Source organism: Salmo salar, chromosome ssa20, assembly GCF_905237065.1.
Source record: "Salmo salar chromosome ssa20, Ssal_v3.1, whole genome shotgun sequence".
Taxonomy (NCBI): Eukaryota; Metazoa; Chordata; class Actinopteri; order Salmoniformes; family Salmonidae; genus Salmo; species Salmo salar.
This window is the reverse complement of record NC_059461.1, coordinates 64,978,083-65,000,353: the sequence shown is the minus strand read 5'-3', so window position 1 is coordinate 65,000,353 and position 22,271 is coordinate 64,978,083. Positions and strand designations below refer to the sequence as shown.

The 22,271-nt window shown below is 43.2% G+C and overlaps 1 protein-coding gene across 1 annotated transcript in view; it reads left to right on the top strand.

Annotated features, from left to right (window-relative positions):
• Positions 1–3,958, top strand: part of LOC106581170 (reticulon-4 receptor-like 1) — a 221,534-nt gene extending 217,576 nt beyond the window's left edge. Inside the window, exon 3 of the mRNA XM_014163048.2 lies at positions 860–3,958. Coding sequence (XP_014018523.1) covers positions 860–1,846 — 987 coding nt within the window. The 3' untranslated portion in view covers positions 1,847–3,958. The remainder of the gene's footprint in view (positions 1–859) is intronic.
• Positions 3,959–22,271: the final 18,313 nt, after the last annotated feature.

Below are 22,271 nucleotides of genomic sequence, written 5' to 3'. Positions count from 1 at the left end.
GAAACACGAGTAATGGACATTAGACTGGTGGAAATCTGTCATTTGGTCTGATGAGTCCAAATTTGAGATTTTTTGTTTCAACCGCCGTGTCTTTGTGAGACACGGAGTAGGTGAACGGATGATCTCCACATGTGTGGTTCCCACTGTGAAGCATGGAGGAGGAGGTGTGATGTGTGGGGGTGCTTTGCTGGTGACACTGTCTGTGATTTATTTAGAATTCACTTTACCAGCATGGCTACCACAGTTTTCTGCAGCGATACACCATCCCATCTTAGTGGGACTATCATTTGTTTTCCAACAGGACAATGACCCAAAACACACCTCCAGGCTGTGTAAGGGCTATTTGACCAAAGAGAGTGATTGAGTGCTGCATCAGATGACCTGGCCTCCACAATCACCCGACCTCAACCCAATTGAGATGGTTTGGGATGAGTTGGACTGCAGAGTGAAGGAAAAGCAGCCAACCAGTGCTCAGCATATGTGGAAACTCCTTCAAGACTGTTGGAAAGGACTCCAGATGCGCAAAGCTGTCATCAACGCAAAGGGGGTGTATTTTCATTTGTTTAACACTTTTTTGGTTACTAAATGATTCCACATGTGTTATTTCATAGTTTTGATGTCTTCACTATTGTTCTACAATGTAGAAAATAGTCAAAATAAAGAAAAACCCTGGAATGAGTAGGTGAGTCCAAACTTTTTACTGGTACTGTATATACCCAGGGCTGTTAAGCTGTGGTTTCTCTGTCCTACTTTATAGTAGCCACATACCTTATAACCAAACAACATGTTGGTAGGTACAGTGTTACAGAGTGCTGTAGGTGTATAACCTCTCCATTTTGCTGTGTTTGGCTGTTCTCAGGATAATCACCTGGAGTTCCTGCAGGATGACATCTTTGTGGACCTCCACAACCTGAGCCACCTGTTCCTGCATGGGAACCGTCTGTGGTCACTGCACCAGAACACCTTCCGGGGGCTGGGGGCCCTGGACCGCCTGCTGCTGCACCACAACCACCTGCAGTGGGTGGACCGCCTGGCCTTCCACGACCTGCGTCGCCTCACCACCCTCTACCTGTTTAACAACTCACTAACCGAGCTGTCTGGAGACTGCCTGGCACTGCTGCCTGCCCTGGAGTACCTGCGCCTCAACGACAACCCCTGGGAGTGTGACTGCAAGGCCCTGTCGCTGTGGGACTGGCTCAAACGCTTCAGAGGTTCTACTTCGTCCGTAGGCTGTCAGGCCCCGGCCGAGCTGGCTGGGAGGGACCTCAAGCAGCTCCGCAAGGAGGACTTCCCCAACTGCTCTGGCTCTGAGTCCCTGCACCAGAGCAAGACCTGGGCCGGGACTGATAAGGTGTCACTGAAGAAAGAGCCACATCCAGTGCCACCGCCTCACTCCCACCCCCACCGTCCTCACCACGAGTCACCACACTATCCCTCGCCACCCTCACCTCTGCCCCATCCACCCCCGTCCGTAAGCGGGGAGGGCACGGGATCAGAGGGACAACCTGGGGTGGCGCCCCCTCAGAGGCCAGGCCGCGCTCGGAACTGCACCCGCCAGCGCGTCAGGGGAGGCAAGGGGAAGGGGCAGAACGAGGTGCATACCTTAAAGGAGATGGCTGATAAGGAGTATTCCTCGCCCGATTTTGAAGGGGGCAAATATGACCACACGTCCCCGGATGGCACGGTCACGCGGAGGAAGCATAAGTGCCCTCCCCGGACCACTGTTCGCCCCCCTAGTGGGGTGCAACAAGCCACCAATAGGGCCACGTTCTCCCAGCCCTTAATACATCTCAACGCCATAATGGGAACTTTGTTGCCCATGACCATTGCCCATATTCTCCGCTGACCTAGAGGGAGGGATAGATACTGGCTAAACGACAACAGTGCAGTCCTTAGACCTGCTCTAGCTCCTGCACAACAAGGTCTGTGTGTGTGTGTGTGTGTGTACTTTGTGTGTGTGGTTGTGTGTGTAAAACATTGTGTAGGGAGCTGTTTAGACTCTGAAATAGACTTTCAAACATCAACATCAAATGTGGGACGGGGATGTGTGAGGGACAGGGAGTGAGGAAAGACGAAAGGAAAACACAGAACACGCTTGCACTGCCACTGTTGCCATTATGTTCTCATTTCCTGTTGTCTTTGTCTCTTTCTGTCTGAGTTCTGTCTTCGACTCTGCTGAAGCCCAGATAACCAAACTTTTTGGGGAAAAAAGAGATGGTAAAATGCAGCAATTTAGCTATGAGACAGATAGGAAAACATGTTGAAGCCAGCTTTAATTATCAGTTCACAGTTTGTAAATCCTTATTGAGGGGTTGAAACAGAAAACAGATGACGTGGTGAAAGAAACCATCACACAGAGAAGTCTAGCCCAATCTTGTGTTTCATATTATTTGCCAAATGTTGTTTATTACATTCATTGCCAATAGCTGCTGCATAGAATTGGGTTGAGGTATTCGAGGGTATTGCTCATCAACAGGGAGATAAGCAGGAAGCTGCCCGGTCATAAATCATAATTCCATATCAGAACAGGAATGTGCAACGCTCACTTCTTAGCAGAAGTAATGGAAAAGTACAGAAACAGCACTGCAAAGAGCAGCACACACACAGACCAGTCAGCTCCAGCTCCAGTATGATAACTAGGTAACTTCTGCTCCATGTCCAGGTAACATTGACCCCGAGCTACATATCTAGGTATACATCTTCTACCTACTTTACAGTATTTCTACAATATTTACATTCTGCTTTATTAATTCCTGCTTCTAAATGTCCTGTCTTTCTACCTGCTCCATTTCATTTTCTACATGTGCTACTACATATTAAGCTAATATACCCAAGCTGCTAATTATCTTTATGGAGGTGAGTGGGACTGTGGTCGACTCCCATTTCCTTCAAAAACCAGTCCCCCCCCCCCCCAGGAGAAGAAAGCTGTGAATATTGATGGATCTGTCTATTTCTTGTCTCAAATGTTGTTTGTTTGATTTTGCCAAGATGTAAAGAGGACCTAGAGATGGAGCCCTATACAGGGTACAGAGTTGGGGCCTGGGGCCGAAGCCTTAGGCGTTAAGGGTCAGATGAGGTATTCTCAGTTTCCCAGTGAGGCTTTGGGCTTCACTGAACAGAACACTCTTCAGTGTGGGCATCCCCTCCTCATTGAGAACGTGAGGAACATTTATATTGTCCTAATCAATAGACATCAAAGGAAAACAACTGTCCAACAAGACTAGAGAAGAAACAAAAACAATATGTGTACCTTAAATGACTTCTGTAATGAATAAAAGATTAGAAGAGGGAAAAAAATATTGAATCGAGCATGGCAAAACGTGGACCGCCCTCTTGGAAATAATAGAACTGCTAAAATACCTCTCTACATTGACTGCTGTTCTTGTCAATGGATGTGGGGAACCAAGAGAAAGACAATCACTTCTAAAGTAGCAGGGGGTTTAACAGGACCATGGCTAGACAAACGGACAGACAGACTACTGCTGGACTACTATCCCCCTGGACTACAGGAGCTTTTGTGCCTCCGGAAAATACAACAATAAGTAGACGATGTTTGTAATAATAATGATGTTAACTGTACCATTAACAATGACAACAAGAGGACTAACTAACTGCAGTTCTAATATTAATCATTTATTATGAGAATAACAATATTAATGACGTCATCAACAATGAAAACAGGGTTTCTGCTCCCCTGATGGGGGGACAATCTTTCTTTAAATTCATTAACCGTTTCCTTTTTTTTTTTTTGCTAAAAGGAAAATTTTTTATTTCCTTTTTTTTCTTACATCCTGTCAACCCCTTTATTGGATAAAAATGCACAATTCAGTTCCCCTCCTACTGTTCCCCATCTATCTCCTGTCTTTGCCATGATTGAAGGGTTCAAATAAGTCGTTATCAAAGAACAACAGTACAAAATGTTTATAAAGATATTAAAATCTATATCTTCTTATGTTAAGATGACTGTTTGACTGTGTTTATTTAGTATTCAGACACCTTACACAAGGCTGTGCCGTAGGCCCAGGAGAAGCTGGGAGTCAGGCTGGATCCTTCCTTGTCTTTCTCTTTATTAGGAATTTAAAGCTGAAATTGGCTCTGTCAGCAAGTTTGTCTTTTTCCTCCCTGTTTTCCCCTCAATATGTGCACTACTTTGCAATCTGTCTCCCCTCATCAGACACTGCTGGCTAAACTGGCTGCTTTCTACAAATAGAGACATCTCCCTGGCTCAACGCTTGGCTTGTATACATATGCAACACTCACATCAATAAGAAATTGATTTTATTTTAGAGAAATTGACCAAAGAAAGCAGGTCCAAACTACAGTAAGTGACATCTATTGACCAAAAACACAAAAAGAAACACACAGACTACTGGTCGACATGCAGACAGAGTTCTGTACAGAGTCAGTGAAACGCATAGCTCGGTATGATACAGTGCAGTTGAATAAATCATTTAAAAGGCACTAAGGGTATTTATGATGTCACCGTGAATCTGTAGATATGCAGGGTTATTATTATTATTCATGGAACGTTAGAACATACATTCGTTTTCCTCTTCTCTACCCCTCGCACCATGATGGAAATTCATCCACAAGTAAGAGTGCAATTTCGTACATTTTTTATTTTTAATATTCTGTTAAACGAAAAAGGGGGTGGGAAAAAACATAGTTTTATGCATCGTTGAGGATGGCTGCGGAATTACATTAAAATGAATGAGTAGCTCTGGCATCTATTAACATTGGGCTCTAGTGCCATCAAGCCCCTCTCTCCTGTCCTCTCTCTCTCTCACCCTCTCCGTCCTCTCTCGCTCTCTCCCTCTCTGTCTCTCCTGTCCTCGCTCTCTCTCACCCTCTCCGTCCTCTCTCGCTCTCTCCCTCTCTGTCTCTCCTGTCCTCTCTCTCTCTCACCCTCTCCGTCCTCTCTCGCTCTCTCCCTCTCTGTCTCTCCTGTCCTCTCTCTCTCTAACCCTCTCCGTCCTCTCTCGCTCTCTCCCTCTCTGTCTCTCCTGTCCTCTCTCTCACCCTCTCCGTCCTCTCTCGCTCTCTCCCTCTCTGTCTCTCCTGTCCTCTCTCTCTCTCACCCTCTCCGTCCTCTCTCGCTCTCTCCCTCTCTGTCTCTCCTGTCCTCTCTCTCTCTCACCCTCTCCGTCCTCTCTCGCTCTCTCCCTCTCTGTCTCTCCTGTCCTCTCTCTCTCTCACCCTCTCCGTCCTCTCTCGCTCTCTCCCTCTCTGTCTCTCCTGTCCTCTCTCTCTCTCACCCTCTCCGTCCTCTCTCGCTCTCTCCCTCTCTGTCTCTCCTGTCCTCTCTCTCTCTCACCCTCTCCGTCCTCTCTCGCTCTCTCCCTCTCTGTCTCTCCTGTCCTCTCTCTCTCTCACCCTCTCCGTCCTCTCTCGCTCTCTCCCTCTCTGTCTCTCCTGTCCTCTCTCTCTCTCACCCTCTCCGTCCTCTCTCGCTCTCTCCCTCTCTGTCTTTCCTGTCCTCTCTCTCTCTCACCCTCTCCGTCCTCTCTCGCTCTCTCCCTCTCTGTCTCTCCTGTCCTCTCTCTCTCCCTCACACACATATCTCTCTCTACTAACATAACACTCTAAAAACCCTTCCCCAGACCTCAATACTATAAATGCATAAGATGGACAGTCATTGAGCTCTCCAACCTTGCAGGCTGTAGTTCTGCAAGCCCACCAAGCCCCTCGGCAATGGCTGCATGAGACAGACAGGTGAATGTGTTACGGAGAGAATATGTTCTTCTGATTCTCTCTCCTTGTTTTTTCGGCATACTGTACACTCTAGGGAGCTATACTGTGAATTTGATTTGGAGGCTTGATTATAATATCACCTTTACCACATATACAGTAGTCACTGTGTGGAACTTGATATTTCTTCCCGCAGTTGAAGCCATTCACTATAAACTCAACTCCACTTAGCAGTCCCTCTCAGTAAAGGCATCATGGAGCGAGGGTGTACAGAGAATAAACCCATGTTGACAAACGATACCACCATTTCCTTAACAGCATCATTGCAAGTCGTCCCGACTCATTAGGAAATGACACTGACAATTAAGCAGTTTACAGCTACACAAGGCATTCCATATTACTGCTCGCTTCACTAAGGCAATCATTGGTTACACATTTAGTAGCAATCTCGGAGAGCCAGACACAACACCCCATTAACCAATCACACTCATCTAAATCTGCTGCTCCCCTAGAAACAAGGTTAGTCTGATATGTATGCCTATGCCAAAAGAAGGCTATACAGGATAAATGGGGGCCATAATCAATGTTAAATGACTCACCTTGAGGTAGCTTAGCTAAGTCGAGTTTTACATTATTCATTTTTTCTCAACTTTGGGATAAATTAGTATTTCACTCACAGATACTCTCATCTGACTTGACCCACTTATTTGTGAGGCACTTCAAACGCGGGAGCTTAATTGTAATTGTCTTGTTGTGGTTGAATCCAAGAGTGAGCAGCATAGTCAGAACCAACATAGTTCTGTTGGGAAAATCCTCTGTGTAAAGCAGGTAGGTCACCAGTTTAAACATATCTCACAGAAGCTTGAGCCAAAACATATGTCAAGCATTTAAATACGTGATGAACCAATGATGAGTGAACTGAGCAAATGAGAGCGAGAGAGACAAAGGGATAGAGGAAGAGAAAGGCAACATAAGAACGTGAGTTGCTCTGCTTAGAGGATATGACATGGGGATGGATTGAGGGAGTGGAGGAAATAAAGAGAGGAGACAACAGATGGTAGAGGTGAGAGACAGAGGAGAGAGGGCTTGAGGGAGCGTAAGAGGGCAAAAAACCACAGAGGGAACAGCCGGGGCGAGAAAAGAAGGGATGATTGAGGCCATGACAACATGCATGGAGGAGAGATACACGAGACAGGAAGGGGACAGGAAGGGGTAAAAGAGAGGGAGTGTGCTGGCTACAAGTTCACAACAGAGGATGAGCTTAATATTGGGGGCCTATTAATATGTAAGCTATACATATACTGAGTGTACAAAACATTAAGAACGCCTGAGCTGTCCTTTGGTTGGTGGACCATTCTTGATACACACTTCCTGACACAAACTGGTACACCTTGCACCTACTACCATACCCCGTACAAAGGCACTTCAATCTTTTGTCTTGCCCATTCATCCTCTAAATGGCACACATACACAATCCATGTCTCATTGGTCTCAAGGCTTAAAAATCCTTCTTTAACCCCCCTCACCTACACTGACTGAAGTGGATTTAACAGATGACATCAATAAGTGATCATAGCTTTCACCTGGATTCACCTGGTCAGTCTATATCATGGAAAGAGTAGATTTTCATGAAGTTTTGTACATTCAGTGTACATGGCACCACAACAATCTTGATTATACACAACATATACACACTCCCAAAGCACAGTGAAAGATTTACTAATTTGTTATTCATGCATCAGAACAGAACAGAGCTGCTTGTTGATCCATCTCATAGCCTGAGAATACAGTGCCTTCAGAAAGTATTCATATCCCTTGACTTATTGCACATTTTGTTGTTTTACAGCCTGAATTCAAAATGGATTAAATAGATGTATTTCTCACCCATCAACACACAATACCCCATAATAACAAACTGAAAACTTGTTTTTAGAAATGTTCAAACATTTATTGAAAATGAAATACAGAAAAATCTAATTTACATAAGTATTCACACCCCTGAATCTATACATGTTAGAATCACCTTTGGCTGTGATTACAGCTGTGAGTCTTTCTGGGTAAATCTCTAAGAGCTTTGCACACCTCGATTGAACAATATTTGCCCATTATCTTTTCAGAATTCTTCAAGCTCTGTCAAATTGGTTGATCATTGCTAGACAACCAATTTCTTGCTATAGATTTTCAAGTAGATTTAAGTCAAAACTGTAACTCGGCCACTCAGGAACATTCACTGTCTTCTTATCGGAAGCTTTGCAGCCCTACATACGATAAAATAAGTGGAATGCAACAAATAGATATTATTATTATAGTGTATGATGACGATCTGTGTCTGTTGCATAGCGTTTAATTGACTCTGTCACCGTTGTGTGGGTTTAATTAAAAGCAGGCATTTATAAAATGCATAAAGAGAGTGAGAAAGAGAGGGAGCCGAGGGGGGAAGATTATCACAGGGGGACATGATAATTAACAGAAGAAACATTACACAAACCAAACTACCTGCTAGCTCTAGCTCTAGCTCTAGCTCCCTACCTCTCTCCCTCTGTCTCAGAGTCCCTGTCTCCCCAATCAATCACAAAGCTAATATCACCTATTTCTGCATAAGCCCCTTTCTTTCCTCAGCCCTTTTATTTGATTTATTTAGCCTGAGAATCCCTTAAGAACTGTGGTGTACCTCCACCAGCTCTCTCAATGCTAACCAGGCGGCATACTAAAACGCTAGGACATAGCTAGCCCAAGGCCACATCACCACCTGCAGGGAGGGGAAGCAATTCTGTTGTTTGACCTTAACTTAGGTTTGCTCTGCTGAATAGGTGAAAAGAATAAGCTTAACCTGGCTGTCTATTACCATGATCAGTGATTGGTAGAAAAGCTTATTTGTAATATTCTGAGAGGATGGAGTTATGTGATAAATCAGATTTCCCCTTCCTGGGCTAAAATGGACGACAGTTAAAGTGCACCTTGGTGTTTACGTTGGCTGGAATGTGATTTACAGAGGGACTTTAGTACTGTTTCTTAAAGGACCAATCCACAGCTGAAACAATAACAAAGTGGGCATCCCACCACTGTTATCAAAATAATATTTGTAACCATGTTTTGAGGCTATACAGTGTTTGTTTACATGTATGTTGTTTACAAACATTGGAGTAAAACAAGCTTATATTTTGGCTTCTGTAGTAGTACGACAGTTGAACTTAGCTCACAAGGCATAATTAATAATTTTCTTCAAGAGTCAATGGGCATATATCACTAAGTCCAAAAATGAATGTAGCAATTGCGGATTGCCCCTTTAAAGACGGCAACATCTCCCTCTACTCACTCCTGGACATCCAGGCCCATTGAAGCAGCCTCACATCTGCTCTGCTGCTAATCAATGGCGGCAATTAACACATACAATCAATTTGAGAGTGGTGGAAGAAAACAGCAGTCCTTTCTGTGACTGTAAAGCCCTGGGGCCCATCACTCTTCTGATGTGCAGGACCCAGACAAGGGGCTAATGACACACAAAGCACTTTCTCCACTCCGATGAATCACCCTACACCCAGACCTGACAGACAGACAACACACCCCTTCTCTACAAGCAATACCATGTTCCTTTCCCTGCCTTTAATCACACACCTCCCAGTCTTGCACTTCACATACAGTCCTGTTGTATCCGTGGCCATCTTTTGTTCTACGTAACAGCTAAAATACAAATGTAACAGAACCTTGAATATGGCCAGGTTGTCAGAACATGAAAAGAAAAGAGATGTCGGCATACTGTGTACTCCACATTACCACCTAAGATGACAATGTTTCAATCCAGATGATTTTAGTCAGGTCAAACAAAATACAAGTGCTTGTCTTCAGTACACCAAAGCCCTGCTCTCGGAGAAGCACAGCAATATGACAATATTTTCATGGTTATTCTCAGTGGCAACCCGTCAGTCTTTTTTGGGGGATGGGGTTGCCTGTTTTGCTTGTTATTTGGCATTAATACGTGTCATATATCAGTTTGCAAATAAAGCCTTTTTTGCTTTCTTAAGGCAGCTCCAAATGCAGATGTTTCAGCCTAGCTCAGTGCTTTCTGTGGTAGTGGGGCAGCCAGCGGAAAATACGGAACGTACGGGTTGGTAATGTCCTCTAATTGTGCTGTGATTGGCTCAGTGTTCTGTCACTCATGGGGACACTACATCACCGCCAAATCTAAGGGTAGAGCTTGAAAATTCAAGCCCCTTGGGTGCTGCCATAGAGTTACATTAGAAGTGCCCATCCAAGAAGGCTCAAGGTCATTGGCCACAGATAAAATGACATCAAATCACGTTATATCTACAGTAGCTTTGATTGGACTCATACTTTCAAAATCTTAGCTAGCAGTCATCATCATGAATCAAGTCGACAATCTACTTGTCATATGAAGAAAAATAATGAAGAGAAATTATAGATAAAACGTGTCGGTGCTCATCGGCCATTAGACATAAACATTACGCAACAAGTTGGAAATTGCAAATTCAACAATGAGTGGTTTGGAAGGAATCAGTGGCTAACTGCAAGCATTGCAAAGCAATCACTAGCCTGTTATTCAGTGGAGTAGCAGTGTGGTCCCAAGTCTGGGTTTAAGGGTCTCTTTTACAAGCCTAAAATGATAAACATTGGCCATGCTGTCAATCCAGAATGATTTCTGCCGCGCTCAAAACAACTTAACTCGGAACTGAGAAATCTGACTTCAGTGAGTTCAAGACATTCGGGAGCTCTGACTGGGAGAATACGTTTTGAACGGTCATCCAACTCAGGAAGTCGGGAACATGGGCCTCTTTTTAGAACTATGACCTGAAGATCACTGACGTCATCATTATTCAACCCAGTTGTCTTGGAAGCTCCATAAATCCAAAGAATGCCAGACTTTTTTGACAAAGTCTGATGACAAAATTCCCCCACGAAGGAACGCCGCGCCTCCTTCCTGTTCAAGTGAGCACAACACAACAAGGTGAGTCCAAAAATATCTTGTATGCTGCTGCATAAATGATGTAATATGCCAGGGAGATATGTAATACTAAATGTATGTTGTGTAGTAAGCAGTTAGTAGCCCATGTGCCTCACACTAATAATTTGGTCTATTTTCCCCTCTTAATTTCGCTTACTGTTCTGACATGGTGGTGCACATTTAGCCTATATCCTGTTTTAGAGAAATGTAATCCTTGAATATTGTAAGAGCTTTCATTGTCTGCTTATATGCCCCCTTCATTTATCCTACAGTTCTGATCTGGTGTAGAGGGAGAACAATGTAAGAACGGCCCATGTTCTAAATTCTGTTGCTGTACATTTCAAAAGTGCTGAACAAATAGTTATAATGATGACGTCCGTCCTAGCTCGCTCATTAATGTCTTAATCGAAATTACAGATTGCCTCTTATTTGCTTGTCGTCCCCTTATGTCATAGTTTGTACATCTCAATTGTCAGCAGAAACCACATTTGTTTAAGCAAGTCAGCCATATCAGATATGTTTTTTTAAAAGGCAGTAAATTAGGCTGAATGAACTGTTTCGCTGCAAGACAAGGCTCCGCTGATAGACAGGTGTAGCAGTGGTAAGGTGTTGGGACTGCTGTTGGGACTCTGCTGTTGGGACAGCTGTATGTAGGCCCTAACAGTTTATGGGAACTGTTTGTCATCGTTATAGTGCAAATAATGTATTGTTTAGTGTTGTGTTGTGTAGTGGCTTTGCTGGCATGCATCCCCCAATTATAATTGTTTTTGCCCCACCAAGATTTACATGCTGAATTCGCCACTGGTAATTCTATCTATCACCTGAGCAGAGGCTTTCCTTCTTCAGTGCAGTGTGTTTTTCCTCTCCTCTGAGGTGCTGCTGTGAAACTCTGGCCCCAGATCCATATTTAATCATGCCCAGGCAGGCAGGCAGGCAGGCAGGCAGGCAGGCAGGCAGGCAGGCAGGCAGGCAGGCAGGCAGGCAGGCAGGCAGGCATAGTTACTGGGGGTCATGGAGAGAAAGGAAGCTGGTGATCCTACAAATGATTTTCCCACTCACCTTGAGGCAAGGCAGTGACAGCCACCAACCTCACATAATCCTCAGGCTCAGAGGGGAGGGGAGGACTTACTACACAGGAGCTTCCTGGGATACATCCCATATCGCACCCTATTCCCTGTATAATGCACTACTTTTGACGAAAGCCAATAGGGCTCTGGTCAAAAGTAGTGCATTATATAGGGGATAGGATGCCATTTGGGACTCACACATGGATCCAATATAATCTGGTGTGGAGAGCACGGAACATCGTCACTGTTTGAAATGCAATGAGCTGCAGCCTGAGTTACAGCTGATGTGTGTAATTACTGAGCTAGCAGGTAGTGTCTAATTATCCCTCCATACACTCCCTGTCTCCATACACTTGAACAACAGCCGCCGGTCTTCAACGTTCCCCCAATCAATACCCTGATGCTGCATGCTTATCATCGACCAGCTGCAATCAAATCCAATTTGTAAATAGAAAATGATTTGTTGCTCTAGTATTTATTTATATATACGGCCGGGTGGTCTTAGGAAAACAACATGAAAACATCATATTGATATTCAAACATGGTATTTTTTTAGGATATCTCATTGACACCAAGTAAACAAGAGGAAGTAAACTGATTTGTATTTGCATGCAACACTTCTTTCCATCTATTTCTTTCTGGGGACTGGGGAGTTGTGTGGGAGAACCTTCATCTCTCTGAAGAAAAAGACTGCCTCGACCTCCTGCTGATCTTCCTGTGCTGCTGCCGCTGCAGAAAGTTACATCACTACAACAATAGGAAGAGAGGAGACACGTGAGGATCCCATCTCCCACCTCCTCCTTCCCTCTCTCCCACTCAGTGGGAGACTGAAGGCCCTCTGAGGTTGAGTTCAAACTGCCTTCACTCCCTCTCTCTATGTTTCTGCTCTGCAGCACCAGTAGCACACGGATAAACACACCCACACTGGCACACAGCACAGCATATAGTCTAGTGCACAGCAGCACACTAAAATCACACACGCTAAAACATGCACGTACAAACACATATTTTACATTTGGGTTATTTCACCTCTGTGTATTTGAGACACACACATACACACAGTGCACTGTGCACACACGCACATCCCCACACACAGTGCCTGGTTGGCATATCCAAACACACCCAATAACACACACAGAGTCTGTTTTCATGGCTTAAGACCAATTCTGCAGGTTAGATTTGCAAATTGGGATAGTGGGGAACAGTTGGGGAGGAAGGATGAAAAAACATGGCTCAAGAGTAAACAGCATTAACAAAAACAATGGCTTCCCAAAAATAATTGGTCAGGAGCAAATTCTTCATCATAGCCAATTCCACTAGACGATAAATATAAAATTCACCCTTGCTGTGCTTTGTTTATATACTGTTGTATCCTGTGACTACATAATTAATATCACCACAGGTAGGTAAATAAAAGATTCCATAGGAATCAATTTAGCGGGCATGGAAAGTGAATAATGGTCCAAAATGGCTGTTCTCTTGACATTATTCTACGGGGCATGTATAAATAATTATCATTGCAAGAACATGACAGCTACTGGCACGAGAACACACATGCACGCACGTACACACACATAAAGGAACAGCTGGAGTTATGGGGACACAGAGAGAGATCTCGCTTAGGATGTAGGAGAGCCAGTAGACCCTGGGAGGTAAAAGAGAGGAGCATAGCATTTTCCTCTGAGTGGCATAATGGTTTGCAACATGTTGTGCTAGAGAACAGATAACCCCAGCACTCTGCCCAAATGTCCTGCACATAGCCTCTCCTTGGATGGAGAATTCACACTCATTTGTTTGTCCTGTTGAAGGGCCAATGTGTTCCACTAGAGGAATAGGGTGTCCCTTCAGAAGGGACAATAGCCTAATCTCACCCAGGTACTGTAATAGCCATGTGTGCCAGTCTGTCTCTAAGACCAACCTGGACTCAGGGGTAGACGTAATATATTAAATGTAAATCTGTGACACTACTAGTATATATATTACGTTATTAGATATATTACGTTTCGTATAGTATGTATTAATTTGTGGATGTCCATAATCCATTTCATATGATATGTTACGAATTTGCAATAAGTATAATATGTTACAAATTCCAATTTGTTGTGGCTAACGTTAGCTAGGTGGCTAATGTTAGCTAGGCTCGGAGTTAGGGTTAGGGGTTAGGTTAGGGTTAGGAGGTAGGGTTAGGGGTTAGGTTAGGGTTAGGAGGTAGGGTTTGGGGTTAGGGGAAGGGTTAGCTAACATTCTATGTAGTTGCAAAGTAGCTAAAAAGTAGTAAATCATTGCAAAGTTGCTAATTAGCTAAAATTGTCCGTGATATGATTCAAACACAAAACCTTTGGGTTGGTAGACGTTCCCGTTATACCCTCACCCGTCCTCCGCGACCAACCTCCCTCCTTTTGTTTTTGCCTTAATCTTACATCTAGACGTTCCGCTAGCGGAACACCTGCTCCAATATCCAATGATAGGCGTGGCGTGAATTACAAATTCATCAAAAATACAAAAACTTCAATTTTTCAAACATATTACTATTTTACAGCATTTTAAAGACAAGACTCTCCTTTAATCTAACCACACTGTCCGATTTCAAAAAGGCTTTACAGCGAAAGCAAAACATTAGATTATGTCAGCAGAGTACCCAGCCAGAAATAATCAGACACCCATTTTTCAAGCTAGCATATAATGTCACAAAAAAACAAAACCACAGCTAAATGCAGCACTAACCTTTGATGATCTTCATCAGATGACACGCCTAGGACATTATGTTATACAATACATGCATGTTTTGTTCAATCAAGTTCATATTTATATCAAAAACCAGCTTTTTACATTAGCATGTGACTAGCATGTGACTAGCATTCCCACCGAACACTTCCGGTGAATTTACTAAATTACTCACGATAAACGTTCACAAAAAACATAACAATTATTTTAAGAATTATAGATACAGAACTCCTTTGTGCAATCGAGGTGTCCGATTTTAAAATAGCTTTTCGGTGAAAGCACATTTTGCAATATTCTGAGTAGATAGCCCAGCCATCACGGCTAGCTATTTTGACACCCACCAAGTTTAGCCCTGACCAAACTCCGATTTACTATTAGAAAAGTTTGATTACCTTTGGTGTTCTTCGTCAGAATGCACTCCCAGGACTGCTACTTCAATAACAAATGTTGGTTTGGTTCAAAATAATCCATAGTTATATCCAAATAGCGCCGTTTTGTTCGTGCGTTCAAGACACTATCCGAATGGTAAAGAAGGGTGACGAGCACGACGCATTTCGTGACAAAAAAATTCTAAATATTCCATTACCGTACTTCGAAGCATGTCAACCGCTGTTTAAAATCAATTTTTATGCAATTTTTCTTGTAAAAAAGCGATAATATTCCGACCGGGAAAGGGTGTTTACATACAAAGAGAGAGAAAATAAAAGCATGGGATCCCCTCGTGCACGAGCCTGAGTCTCATAGTACTGTGACCGGCCACTATCCAAACGCGCTAATGTTTTTCAGCCAGGGGCTGCCTCGATATCATTCAGCTTTATGCCGCCTTCTGAGAGCCCATGGGAGCCGTAGGAAGTGTCACGTAACAGCAGAGATCCCCTGTTTTGGATAGAGATAATCAAGAAGGCCAAGAAATGGTCAGACAGGGTACTTCCTGTACAGAATCTTCTCAGGTTTTGGCCTGCCAAATGAGTTCTGTTATACTCACAGACACCATTCAAACAGTTTTAGAAACTTTGGAGTGTTTTCTATCCAAAGCTAATAATTATATGCATATTCTAGTTTCTGGGCAGGAGTAATAATCAGATTAAATCGGGTACGTTTTTTATCCGTCCGTGAAAATACTGCCCCCTATCCATAACAGGTTAAGTAACCTACTCTTTCGTAACCATACCAAAACATATCATCAGGGGTGAAAGTAGATTTAATTTCTTCCAAGTACGGGACCTCCTATGAGTGCATGCGCTTGCCTAATCATAGAATTACATAGAATCCCTGTTAATTCAGTAGTATCTCTGTGGGCCTAGTCGTAAAGATTTGTCATTTAACTTTTACAATTTATTACCTTTTATTGTGGCATAAACACAACCAGTCATGATGTTTTAGGGCTTCTTTTCTAGGCTACCTGCGCACGTTCATCCACTCGCAACATATTTCCATCGTTCATCTTTTACACAAAACACCAAAAAGTGTAATGACATTTAACAATCGTCAATAGGCCAGAATTTATGCGTCCACTGCTGTCTGCGCGCATCTCAGTGTTTGCCACTCATCTCTGCCTTGGCAAAATGTCTGTGTTTTTGTCAAACCACATCGCATTTTGGAGCGCAGGCTATACCGCGCGTTTTCAAGTTCATCTGCACATTTTTCTTGCCTCTGACATGCGGTAATGATAAATAATGGTGTAAAAGCCTACAGTTTTCTTGACATTTTGTTTGAATTATTGTGATAGGCTCATGTTTTACTGGTACGGCGTACCACCACTATTTATTTTGCTGGGACGCCGCACCGGACCGCACCGCCTTGAGCCTCATAGCTGCGCCGGATGTCATGCATTTCAATGGAGACGTCCACAACAGAGTGAAAACTCAATGCCCCCTTGCGGTTGAAGGTTCTGTTGCGAGACTAACACCGCATACTTTGACATTTTTATAACTTTGAGTCATCTTTGAGTCGTCCAGCCAGAGTCCGTCGAAGAACAGGAAGTTACCAAAACAGAGATTATGAAAATATGTGGTTTTCAGTGAAGGCTTTATGGGATAGCTAGCAGCTTGTAAACAATATTTGCACATTATTCTTTTGAAGATTCTTCAAGCTCTGTTAAATTGGTTGTTGATCATTGCTAGACAGCCATTTTCAAGTCTTGCCATATATTTTCAAGACGATTTAAGTCAAAACTGTAACTAGGCCACTCAGGAACATTCAATGTCATTTTGGTAAGCAACTCTAGTGTATATTTGGCCTTGTGTTTTTGGTTCTTGTCCTGCTGAAAGGTGAATTTGTCTCCCAGTGTCTGATGGAAAGCAGACTGAACCAGGTTTTCCTCTAGGATTTTGCCTGTGCTTAGTTCTATTCTGTGTATTTTTGTAAACTCCATAGTCCTTGTCGATGAGGAGAAGTTGAGGGAAAAGGAAACAAACAAAACCGGTTTTATTATAACCTGAAAAAAATATATTTATCCTGTCTTGAATGAAGAGTTCATATTTTGCAATCTCGCAAAAGAAATGCCATCTCTGACGAGAGACGGGCTCACCTCCATCTTGCGTTACAAACACTACACTTGTCTGTTCAGTAGCGGGGCAAGACTCTGTGAAGTTGATATACGGAGTAATTAATTACGTCATGATGTGAACGGGGCATCACTTTCACCCCTGCATACCATACTAATTTGAGTGTCACAGATGTACTATGTTACGTCTAGTCTTTGAGGCCAGTGAATAAAACAACCCAGATAGGATCAGGAATACAGCATACAGAGACAATATCAAATCAGATTAGGAACAGAATCCGATCAAGTCCACATTTTAATCTGAAAGTAGTAGTAACTCAAGATTACAATGTGGCTGGATAAATTCCCTCTCCCTTTGCAAGACATGTAAGACCATTGAGTGGAGGTGAGAAAAGGATGCTAAAGCAGAAGGCTGGCTCTTCTCTCTCTGCTCTCCTCTCCTAGTGATGATGCTGTGGTGCTCAGGCATGGCTGCGTCCCGCAATAGCGGGCAGATCTGCATTGATTTTGTGACAAGTGCACCGGGCTCTGCTCTAATTGGCTATGTACGTCTGCAGTCCTCCGGGCTAATTGTGAGGTTACAGCAGCAACAAGACACGCTGCTGGGACCATCCTCACGCTCCCAGCTACAGCCGGACACAGCCACCTTGATTTTATACCAGCTTCTCCAGATCTCTCTGCGGTTTCACTAAATTACATCTTTCAGGCCAGCGATAAGGGAAAACAAGGAAGGAATAGTTTTGGCATGTTGACAATATTGATGTAGATATTTGTCATGCCGGTAAGTACTGTAGGTGTCACAGAGGTTAGTTAATAAACATTGTGTCTGCTTAACATCTGAAAGTGAGGTAAGAACAGAGTCATGTGACAGTAGAAACATATTAAGATAGTAACAGGTGATTGTGAAAACAAAGTTAGATCTCTAATAACTAGGTTATAATAGCCAGGTATTCATGTTCTGTAGCCCTAAAGTCATTGGGTAAAGCTAGCCAGACAGCTTGTAACAGGCAGTAAACCTACAGAATAGAAATTGGACTGTGCATGGCTTGGGACCACAAACCAATAAAAAATCTATAAACGCTGTCATATGCTATTTAATCAAGCTCAAATAGGAAAAACAAAACCTTTCTCAAATGGACCCATCATGTTTGGTCCCATTAGTGCTGGTGCATGTTAGCCCTGTGGTGTGCTGCTGGAGCCACGGCATGTGGTGGAGCTCTGCTCTGAGTGCTCCCTGATGTCCATTACCTAACACAGCCCTGGATGTCCATAACAGTAGCACAGCCCTGGGTGTCCATTACCTAATACAGCCCTGGATGTCCATAACAGTAGCACAGCCCTGGATGTCCATTACCTAATACAGCCCATGATAGCCATTACAGTAACACAGCCCTGGGTGTCCATTACCTAATACAGTCCTGGATGTCCATAACAGTAGCACAGCCCTGGATGTCCATTACCTAATACAGCCCTGAGTGTCCATTACCTAATACAGCCATGGGTGTCCATAACAGTAGCACAGCCCTGGATGTCCATTACCTAATACAGCCCTGAGTGTCCATTACCTAATACAGCCATGGGTGTCCATTACAGTAACACAGCCCTGGTTGTCCATTACCGTAACACAGCCCATGATGGCCATTACAGTAACACAACCCTGGTTGTCCATTACCTAACACAGCCCTGGCTGTCCATTACAGTAGCACAACCCTAGGTGTACATTACCTAACACAGCCCTGGATGTCCATTACCTAACATAGCCCTGGATGTCCATTACCTAACACAGCCCTGGATGTCCATTACCTAACACAGCCCTGGATGTCCATTACCTAATACAGCCCTGGATGTCCATTACCTAACACAGCCCTGGATGTCCATTACAGTAGCACAGCCCTAGGTGTACATTACCTAACACAGCCCTGGATGTCCATTACCTAATACAGCCCTGGATGTCCATTACCTAATACAGCCCTGGATGTCCATTACAGTAGCACAGCCCTGGATGTCCATTACCGTAACACAGACCTGGTTGTCCATTACCGTAACACAGCCCATGATGGCCATTACAGTAACACAGCCCTGAGTGTCCATTACCTAATACAGCCCTGGATGTCCATTACACTAGCACAGCCCTGGGTGTCCATTACCTAATACAGTCCTGGATGTCCATTACCTAATACAGCCCTCAATGTCCATTACAGTAGCACAGCCCTAGGTGTCCATTACCTAATACAGCCCTGAGTGTCCATTACCTAATACAGCCCTGGCTGTCCATTACAGTAGCACAGCCCTAGGTGTACATTACCTAATACAGCCCTGAGTGTCCATTACCTAACACAGCCCTGGATATCCATTACCTAACACAGCCCTGGATGTCCATTACCTAACACAGCCCTGGATGTCCATTACTTAACACAGCCCTGGATGTCCATTACCTAACACAGCCCTGGATGTCCATTACCTAACACAGCCCTGGATGTCCATTACCTAACACAGCCCTGGATGTCCATTACAGTAGCACAGCCCTAGGTGTACATTACCTAACACAGCCCTGGATGTCCATTACCTAACACAGCCCTGGATGTCCATTACCTAACACAGCCCTAGGTGTCCATTACCTAACACAGCCCTGGATGTCCATTACCTAACACAGCCCTGGATGTCCATTACCTAACACAGCCCTGGATGTCCATTACAGTAGCACAGCCCTAGGTGTACATTACCTAACACAGCCCTGGATGTCCATTACCTAATACAGACCTGGATGTCCATTACCTAACACAGACCTGGATGTCCATTACCTAACACAGCCCTGGATGTCCATAACAGTAGCACAGCCCTAGGTGTACATTACCTAACACAGCCCTTGATGTCCATTACAGTAGCACAGCCCTAGGTGTACATTACCGTAACACAGACCTGGTTGTCCATTACCGTAACACAGCCCATGATGGCCATTACAGTAACACAGCCCTGAGTGTCCATTACCTAATACAGCCATCGGTGTCCATTAGCTAGCACAGCCCTGGATGTCCATTACAGTAAGACAGGTCTAGATGGAAAGTAAGTACAGACTGTTTGGACATTGACAAAGCACATAAGTCCTGATGCACATCATGGTAAAGGACATCTTTACCTCACCAGAACTGGAGCAAGCGTCTGGACAGGCATCAGCTGTACAGTAGGGAATATGGCTATCTCCATTTCATTACAAACTGTAAATGCTAAAGGTGTGTATTCAACAGTGTTGAGGCCTACTTTATTGTGTGTTGTTTGGCTCTCTGCAAGGCCCTGCAGAGTTTGGGAAACTCACATTTAATCAGTGCTACTGACCAAGAGTAGGGAGGCCTTATTCCCACCAGGCTCCACTCAGAATCACTGATGAGGAACATGGGAGGTGCTAAATAAGAAAATAGAAGGAGAGAGAGAAGGAGAGACAGAGAGAGAGACAGTGACAGATTGAGAAAAAAATAGATGTTGTGGAAGAGAGGTGACAAGCCATGAACAGAAGGAGAAAAGTTGCCAGGGAAACATATGTGGAAGGACGGTATTGCATTCACTAGGTGGAGGGAGAAGATTTAAGGCCAGGCACCACAGGCTAATTGGGATTATTTTTCAGACATCAGACTGAAATTTTACCAGGTGAAAGTATACATAAATACAATATATTATTGTATTACAGGTTTTATTTATTTTAAAATTAAAATATGCAAATGAGGCAAACTGTCCTTAAATGTGCGATAATTTGCATTTTATGAGAATCTGTTTTTCAACACATTGCTTCAAGGCACAATGTTTTTTGTTGTTGTTTTATTGTGATAAGACACTCAATGGTCAGACCTTTACAGATCAGTTTATCAAAATATTGTCATTTCATGGAATTATTTACAAAACACTATTCACATGTATGACGGATGCATCGTTTGCATATATTTACACATAAAATGACATTTAAAATCAAGACGACACAAGATATTTAAAAAAGCCTGTAAAAGTCTGACTATAAGACCTAAGAACCTGTGTGTGGAATAATGGGAATGGACGTTCTTTGCAGAGTTGAAGCATCAAGAACATGTCATTTTGAGAAAATGCAATTAAAATGTACTTTCCATAAATATGACCATGTACAGTTGAAGTGGGAAGTTTACATACACTTAGGTTGGAGTCATTAAAACTCATTTTTCAACCACTCCACAAATTTCTTGTTAACAAACTATAGTTTTGACAAGTCGGTTAGGACATCTACTTTGTACATGACACAAGTCATTTTTCCAACAATTGTTTACAGACAGATTATTTCACTCATAATTCATTGTATCACAATTGCAGTGGGTCAGAAGTTTACATACACTAAGTTGACTGTGCCTTTAAACAGCTTGGAAAATTCCAGAAAATGATGTCATGGCTTTAGAAGCTTCTGATAGGCTAATTGACATCATTTCAGTCAATTGGAGGTGTACCTGTGGATGTATTTCAAGGCCTACCGTCAAACTCAGTGCCTCTTTGCTTGACATCATGGGAAGATTGTACTTTTTGGAGAAATGTCCTCTGGTCTGATGAAACAAAAATAGATGGCATCATGAGGTAGGAAAAATATGTGAATATATTGAAGCAACATCTCAAGACAAGTCAGGAAGTTAAAGCTTGGTCGCAAATGGGTCTTCTAAATTGACAATGACCCCAAGCATACTTCCAAAGTTGTGGCAAAATGGCTTAAGGACAACAAAGTCAAGGTATTGGAGTGGCCATCACAAAGCACTGACCTCAATCTAATAGAAAATGTGTGAGCTGAACTGAAAAAGAGTGTGCGAGCGAGGAGGCCAACAAACCTGACTTAGTTACACCAGCTCTGTCAGGAGGAATGGGCCACAATTCACCCAACTTATTGTGGGAAGCTTGTGGATGGCTACCCTAAATGTTTGACCCAAGTAAACAATTTAAAGGCAATGCTACCAAATACTAATTGAGTGTATGTAAACTTCTGACCCACTGGGAATGTGATGAAGGAAATAAAAGCTGAAATAAATCATTCTCTCTACTATTATTCTGACATTTCACATTCTTAAAATAAAGTGGTGATCCTAACTGACCTAAAACAGGGAAATTTTACTTGGATTAAAAGTCAGGAATTGTGAAAAACTGAGTTTAAATGTATTTGGCTAAGATGTATTGTAAACTTCCGACTTCAACTGTATGTCAAATTAATTAAACTCTTATTCATATATCTTATTCTAAACTGACAAATAAACATCAAATATACCTTTTACAAATACATTAGCACGTTTAATACATTTGTTTCAAGCAATAGAGCATATGCTTTGAATAC